The 7,531-nt window shown below is 48.9% G+C and overlaps 2 protein-coding genes across 6 annotated transcripts; one reads left to right on the forward strand and one right to left on the reverse strand.

Moving 5' to 3' along the window:
• Positions 1 to 777: 777 nt before the first annotated feature.
• Positions 778 to 4,076, forward strand: dnajc28 (DnaJ heat shock protein family (Hsp40) member C28). Of its 5 annotated transcripts, none has more exons than XM_023964206.1 (3): positions 778 to 786; positions 2,251 to 2,914; positions 2,992 to 4,076. In XM_023964206.1, exons 1-3 carry the CDS (start codon positions 781 to 783, stop codon positions 3,474 to 3,476), a joined length of 1,155 nt encoding a protein of 384 aa, XP_023819974.1. In that variant the 5' UTR covers positions 778 to 780; the 3' UTR covers positions 3,477 to 4,076. The 5 variants fall into 5 exon arrangements, with proteins under 5 accessions (XP_023819974.1, XP_023819975.1, XP_023819976.1 ...); XM_023964207.1 differs by lacking the exon at positions 778 to 786 and adding an exon at positions 1,094 to 1,185; XM_023964205.1 differs by lacking the exon at positions 778 to 786 and adding an exon at positions 1,202 to 1,378.
• A 102-nt stretch (positions 4,077 to 4,178) lies between these two features.
• LOC111948953 (potassium voltage-gated channel subfamily E member 1-like) lies at positions 4,179 to 6,719 on the reverse strand. Its single transcript, XM_023964209.1, has one exon. It carries the CDS (start codon positions 5,288 to 5,290, stop codon positions 4,892 to 4,894), a length of 399 nt encoding a protein of 132 aa, XP_023819977.1. The 5' UTR covers positions 5,291 to 6,719; the 3' UTR covers positions 4,179 to 4,891.
• Between the last annotated feature and the right edge of the window lie 812 nt (positions 6,720 to 7,531).

Genomic DNA, 7,531 nt, shown 5'->3' on the forward strand with positions numbered 1-7,531 from the left:
ACAGAGGCAGTTCCAATAATACCGGGAGTTTTGCGCGCACGACCAGCTGCGCGATTCACTTGCGGCTTTGAAACTGAAGCAGGTTTTACATCCATTCCTTTCTGCCGGCGTCCTTCTCGCACAACAACAATCCACAGTGGCGTCGGAGCTTGTCCTGCAGGCTGTTTGGCCTTACTGCACGTTGGTTCCTCGGCGTTTGTTGACTCAGCACCGCTGAGTGGTTCAGCGTCGGCGCGCTGCTGCTCCATCATAGTGATCCGGTTGTCCATCGATGTCGTTACAGCATGAAGATTTTCATAAGCAGTAGTTTGAGACTCCAGAGTGAGTTTCATGCAGCGCATGTCATTGTTTATTTGCTCCATCCGTGCCAGCAGCGCTGAGACATCAACATGGTTGAATGACACAGGAGGCAGTTCATCCAAATAGTGCGAGACAAATCTTGGAATATTGTCCCCACACTCGTTTAGCACTTTCAAACAAATCTTTACGTTGTTAATATCCTTTTGCGTGCCTTTGTGAGTGATGCAGCGTTGAGAGGTATTAGGGCAGACCTCGAACAAAACTTTCTTTGACGATTCAATTCGCTCAGAGCTGAAATTGTTTGTTACAAGTAAAACAATTTCATCATGACTCAGTGTTCTCATTTTCACGGCAATAAAGTTTAGGAGTTCGTCTTCCACAAATATCCTACCATCGCTGGTTTTAATGATCTCCGGTTTAATGCGGGAGAGACCTGAAAGACGTCTTTCCTCCTCTGCTGCCATCAATATATTCTCCATCATGACAGTAACAACTCTTTCTACTGATATTTTGGGGGAAATGATGAATAGATTTAATCTAATCAGTCTATTGTACATTTTAATTTTACTAATATAGTATATGGTAATTATAAAGATTGCACACCCTTTGTATCTATTAGTCTTTATAAATAAATAAAAATCAGAAGAAAAGATGCGCTCATTTGCACAAATTCCCACTGTATCGTAGAGCTTTTCGTTTTCCTCAACTCAAACGTGATAAGAACAGCGGATAATTCCACAAAATATTGCTTCAGTTTACAGTGTGGAATAAAGTTTTATTCAAAAAGCGCACGAGCGGACCCTTACTGTGACCGGAAGTAGCGGAAGTGCTTAGCTGCAGTAGCCGCCCACGGAGTACCTCTGCCGCCCCGTGTGACCGGAGAAAGTGAGTCTCGTGACGGCTTCACGGCGACTGTTCACGCGCCTGTCCGTAGACGTGAACGGACGTTCAAACGGAGCTTTTTAACTTTTGTCGTTAAACCGGCTTTTAGGGTGACGTTTCCGAGTTAGCTTAACCGGAAGCGCTTCTAATGTTCCGATCTGACATAACATGTCAGAGGATGAATAAAGTCAGCATGGTCGGTGGGGACAAGCTTCTTTATTCAGGCAGAAATAACATCTTCTAAACGAAAAAACAGGATTTATTAACAGATTAACTGGATTTACAGAAACATTTCAGAAAAAATATTAGGACCTCCATCAAAGAAAATACGAGTATTATTTTTACCTCAAAAAATTGCAAAGTAATGAATTTATTTTAGTTTTATGATTAAGAAAGTTGCAATTTGACCAAGAAAAAGTTATGCTTTTTCAAAAATAACTTGAAAGAGTAAAACAGCTCCATGGCAGCAAGGCCAAGTGGGCCCCAATGGTTTAAACGTGGGGCCCTGAGTTTGGGGCCCCACGTTTAAACCATACGGGCCTTGCTGCCATTTCTCAGAATTAAACCGCTAATGTTTGTTGTTGAAACATTTTTAAAAAGCTGAGTGCAAAGTTCTATTTCTAAAAGAATCACCTTTTCCCTTGAAATATTATACATTTTTGTTTTCGAACTTTAGGAAATTTTGACTTTTTTCTTATAATTTTAGGTGTTGATTGTCATATATCTGCTTATTTTTCTACTTTCATGGCCCTAACACCTCGTAGCTTCTACACCGTCATCACTACAGATGTCACATTTTGATTTATATTTGCAGTTTGCGGTCCACCTGTTTTTAAAACATCTATTTTAATTTTTACTGCAGTGTGTGATCTGTATTAAACTGAGGTCTTCTGTCTGGAAATTCAGGAGAAATTAATACAAAAGCTGCTCAAAATCGTTTCTTACTATCGTTAATTTATTCTTAAAACAGAGAGGAAAACGGCACAAACTTTAGTCAACACTTCCTGCCGTCCTCTGAAGGATTTGGCTTTTTTCGTTGTCATAACTGAAACATTTTTCCGCTTCTAGATGAGCGGCACCGTCCAGCTGCTGACTTCCCGGATCAGCGTCCGTCACGGCTGTCTTCTGTCGGCGCGGCGCTCGCCGGCGCTCCGGTGGCTCAGCTCGGGTCACCGGATGAGCCGCGGCCTGAAGGAGAGCTACCGCCTCCTGCAGCTGCCTGAGGAGGGCAGCAGCACTCCTGCCCAGGTGAGGCAGGCGTACCTGCGCCTGGCCAAGCTCTACCACCCAGACTCAGGCACGGCCACGGCGGACGGCGTGCTGTTTGCGCAGGTGGAAGAGGCCTACCGGGCCGTGCTGACCCACCAGAGTAAGATCGGACACAAAGAGGCCGAGGAGGAAGAGGAGGACGAAGGTAAGTCCAGAGGAGCGGCGCTTCAGCACAGACACTACCTCAGCTTCGATGGCGTGGGCTCGGGCACCCCCAGCCAGCGGGAGCGCCAGTACCGACAGGTCCGTGTTGACCGAGCGGCCGAGCAGGTTCTGAGCTACCGGCAGAGGGAGCACGAGAGGGGAGCGGCGGGCGACGGCGCGCTGGTGGAGCGGGACACCCGGCAGCGCAGCCGCAAGATCAAGATCACCCAGGCGGTGGAGCGTCTGGTGGAGGACCTGATCCAGGAGTCCATGGCCCGCGGAGACTTCAGGAACCTGAGCGGCGCCGGGAAACCCCTCAGTAAGTTTCAGCACAACCCGTACGCCGACCCCATGACCCACAACCTCAACCGCATCCTCATCGACAACGGCTACCAGCCGCCGTGGGTCGTCACGCAGCGAGACATCCGCGAGGGCGCCGCTCGGATCCGGGCCCGCCTGCTGGAGGAGAGGGCCCGGCTCGGCGAGCAGATGACCGCCGGCGAGCGGCGGCGGTGGGAGGAGCTGTGTGCGTCTGCGCAGGAGGAGCTGCTGCGGCTCAACAAGCTGGTGGACAACTACAACCTCATCGTCCCCATGCTCAGCATGCAGATGGTCCACTTCAGCCTGACCCGGGAGGTGGAGCGGGCCGCCAGAGGGGCGCAGCAGCGCCGGCTGGAGGTGGAGGAGGAGCGACAGAGGAGGAAGGAGGAGAAGAGAAGAGCCAATGTAGCGATGAAGAGCAAAACCAGCAGAAAACCAGGACTCCTGTCATGGATGAGGGCTTGGATTTCCCACTGAAACCCAGATTCTGTTCTGGTTCTGGTTCTGCTCAGACTTACAGGATGACAAGACAAACGAGTAACTGCAGACTAAAACTGTGACCTGTGTCATGACGATAAGTCATTGTTCCTGATTTTTCCGCTCATCCACATCACTTTCTTCTGAGAAGCTGGACTCGATTCTTCCTCCGTCCTTCATTTCACAGCTTGATCTTCACTCCTCGTCTTCCTCCTCTTTTTATTTAAAAAAACGCTGAAGTCTGCAGGAATAGAAAGCCACATTTATCTAGAAAAAGCTCAGTTTGAGTCCAGCTGTTCAGTAAATGTGATTTAAATGCAACAAAACATAACTAGGTAAAACACTAGAGTGTCAGATGTTTTCACACTGAAACATGGAATCTACTTTAGTGATTCTTCAAACAGACAGAAGGATGAATGAAAAGGCTTTTATTTGGCTTTCCGGATGGATTTTTGCTGACTGTGTGTCTGTTTCTGACTGTTTGAATCATTCAGACACTTTATCCTCATTTGTTCAAATAAAAAATAAAATTCACCAAGAGATGCACACAGTACCCAGCGAAACTGAACTGTGGACAAAGTGAATGATGATTATTATGGGATGGCCACAGGATCTACGCCTTCGCCACCATTTTGTGACAAAGTGGAAAATTTGGTAAAAAAATAAAAAAAACTTTGAACTGAGCATTCTCCACAACATGTCTCACTCACTGCTAGAGTCACTTTACAGCCGCAACCAAAGTTTCAATGACCTTTGACCTTGGGATGAGCCCGTCATGTTTAAATTCCCCCCAAAGTCTTCTTTACCTTCTACAAATTTAAACTCCGCCTTCGATCCGTCACCTCCCAACTCCTCAAGCATCACTGAGAAGCTCCTTGGCGGTTGAAGTTTGTCAGCGCGGCGAGCTCGCCAAAGGTGTGTTTTGGCCGTTGCTCGCACATGTTTACCGGAATACAGGGAAAAGGTAATCCATGGATGGTTGACTGGAGCTGAACAAAAGAATATGACATAAAATCTGGTGAACAAAAACCTTTATTACTTTTCCCAATGAAGTTGTTATGGAGATAAAACCAACAGAAATGCTGACATTTGAGGAAAAGAAGTTGTTTTCCTGACTTTGTCACATGCAGATCTGACATGAGAGTGAGGGGGAGCATGAGGGGCGTGTCCATCCACAGTGAGGGCGGGTCTAAAGGGTGCGAGGGCGTGTCCAGGGCCATACGCCGTCACTCGTGGTTTTCCTTCATTTTGTTTCGGTTTAGCGTGTTTTGTTTTTAACTTTTTATGAAGTCAAACCAAATAATATTACAGTCAAATGTTCCTCCACATCAGCAGAAGGTTTCTTTGGGTGTTACTTGTATTTTTGCACAGTTGTAGTTGTTTGTCAGGTCCGTGCGTCCAAGTCTGACATTAATCTTGTAATTCCAGGACACGTTCACTGAGTCGCGTGTTTCCTGGTGACCAACGTTCCAGGAAGTCCTCAGTTTTTACGTTCAGATCACTGGAGGCCGTGCTCGGCCCCTGCAGCTGCTGCGGGGTTGCAGAAGATAATGGGCCCCTCCCTGCCAGCCTCCCTGTGGAGGGCCTCGGCCACGACCCGGCTCGGCGCCGCCACGGCGGTCCAGTCGTGTGCGATGTACTGGTGGTACGGGTCCTGGGAGCTCTCCAGCTTCCTGGAGCGGATGTAGCTGAGCATGATGCCGAAGGAGCAGAAGCTGAACATGCCCACCACCAGGAAAATGTACACGACGCCCTGCGACTGGGCCCGGACTCCGCCCCCAGCCTGCACGGCATGCTGGGTGGTGTGGTTCTGAGCGTGGAGGTTGGTGCCGTTGAGGCAGTGGTGCAGGAAGGAGAGCAGGAGCGACTGCAGCTCCGTGCTGTTGGTGGGGAGCATGACGACCCCTGAACGCAACAAAAGCTTGAAACAGAAACAAGCAGGACGGTTTCAGCAACATTCCGATTGACACCTTTCACTTCCTAGAGGGGAAAAATGACCATAAAATCACTTTTTGCTTAATATTTCACATCTCCGCTGTTATAAGAAAGATCCGCTTCAGGCTGCCAAAGAAGTCGGCTTCACTTTCTACCACAGAGGAGCCAGAAAAGAAACATTTTCTGTGAGAACGGCAGGTAAACACAAAGTGACATTTAAAAGATCAAACCTCCAGAACAGGGAATCCTGTTGGCTCGACTGACTGCTGTGTGAGAGCGTCCTGCACCACAGGAGTCAGAGTTCTGCGTATTTTTCTGCTGCTGTTTCTAAACATTAGAGGTTTAAACCTGGAGACAAATTCTGGTGATTAAACCAAATGTCTCTTCTGAGCAAATAACAGGAAAAAGATGAGCACGCTAGTCGAAGGTCTGTTCAGATGAAAACCTACAGAAACAGAGTCTATATGTCCACTCCTAACAGGTGAAGCACAGTAGCATAAATGCTCTTTCATTTCCAGATCATTGCCTTAATGTTTGTTTTAACCTGTTTTAGGCGGGTTCAGTCACTAAAAAGTTCTTCATTTGTCCGATTACAGAAGGAAAAAAACATGGCAGAACAACAGTTATGAAAAAAACTCCAATCTAACTAATTTCATTCATTTTCTGATGAATCTCCAGTCTTGTTTGACCTTTCAGAATCCGCTTTTCAGGCTTCGTCTCTCTGCTTGCGTCAGGGTCCTGCACATACCTGGATGGGCTCCTGCTCCAGCAGCTCCTGCAGCTCTGAATGACCAGAAAGCGTTTCTGCGCCGTCCTCCCAGCGTTTCCTCAGAGGAGACACGCTCAGCACGTCAACACGTTTAATGAAACGGGAGGTGAAGGGACAAGGTTAAAGCTCCCCGCTCCACAGGCGGAGGAGGTTCCAGCCTGAAGATGCAGTACCTCTGAGAGGAAGACATCTGCAAATGTTTCCTGATCCTCTCCTGGGTTCACGGACAAAAAACATATGAAGGAACAAAGCAGCTTTCAGAAGACAGTTGAAGCTTTCAGCGGCTCAGAGAAGTTCAGGTTACATCTCCTTCAAGTGTCCTTTAGCTCGATGTGTGTGGATGTGTGTACGTGTTGCCATTTGAGGACTTTCTATAACTTATTCACTGACCTCATTAGGACTTAGAGACCTTTTGAAGACTTCAGTCTGGTCCTAATCCGGCAGAATGAAAACTTTGAAAACTCTTCGGTTAGAGTTAGACGCCACCTGGACAAGAGTTAGCGGGCCAAAGTACAAACTCTTAAGATAGGTAAAGCCTCAGTCACATGCATCTGTACGGGGAATTGACCCATACAGGGGCTGTGGGGTTTTGGGTTGTCGGGGTCAGTGGAGGGTAGTAGAGAAGAGCAGCATCTATGGGGGGGGGGCGCAGGTGCGTCTTAAGGGGAGTGCAGGTGCGTCTTAAGGGGAGCGCAAGTGCGTCTTATGGGGACTGCAGGTGCGTCTTAAGGAGAGCGCAGGTGCGTCTTAAGGGGAGTGCAGGTGCGTCTTATGGGGAGTGCAGGTGCGTCTTAAGGGAAGCGCAGGTGCGTCTTAATGGGAACGCAGGCGCGTCTTAAGGGGAGCGCAGGTGCGTCTTAAGGAGAGCGCAGGTGCGTCTTAAGGGGAGTGCAGGTGCGTCTTATGGGGAGTGCAGGTGCGTCTTATGGGGAGTGCAGGTGCGTCTTAAGGGGAGTTCAGGTGCGTCTTATGGGGAGTGCAGGTGCGTCTTAAGGGGAGCGCAGGTGCGTCTTAATGGGAGCGCAGGTGCGTCTTAATGGGAGCGCAGGTGCGTCTTAAGGAGAGCGCAGGTGCGTCTTAAGGGGAGTGCAGGTGCATCTTATGGGGAGTGCAGGTGCGTCTTAAGGGGAGCGCAGGTGCGTCTTAATGGGAGCGCAGGTGCGTTTTAAGGGGAGCGCAGGTGCGTCTTAAGGGGAGTTCAGGTGCGTCTTAATGGGAGTTCAGGTGCGTCTTAAGGGGAGGGCAGTTGCGTCTTAAGGGGAGCGCAGGTGCATCTTCTGCATTATGGGGAGTGCAGGTGCGTCTTATGGGGAGTGCAGGTGCGTCTTAAGGGGAGCGCAGGTGCGTCTAAATGGGAGCGCAGGTGCGTCTTAAGGGGAGTGCAGGTGCGTCTTAAGGGGAGTTCAGGTGCGTCTTAAGGGGAGCGTAGGTGCA

Source organism: Oryzias latipes, chromosome 16, assembly GCF_002234675.1.
Source record: "Oryzias latipes chromosome 16, ASM223467v1".
NCBI classification, from domain to species: domain Eukaryota; kingdom Metazoa; phylum Chordata; class Actinopteri; order Beloniformes; family Adrianichthyidae; genus Oryzias; species Oryzias latipes.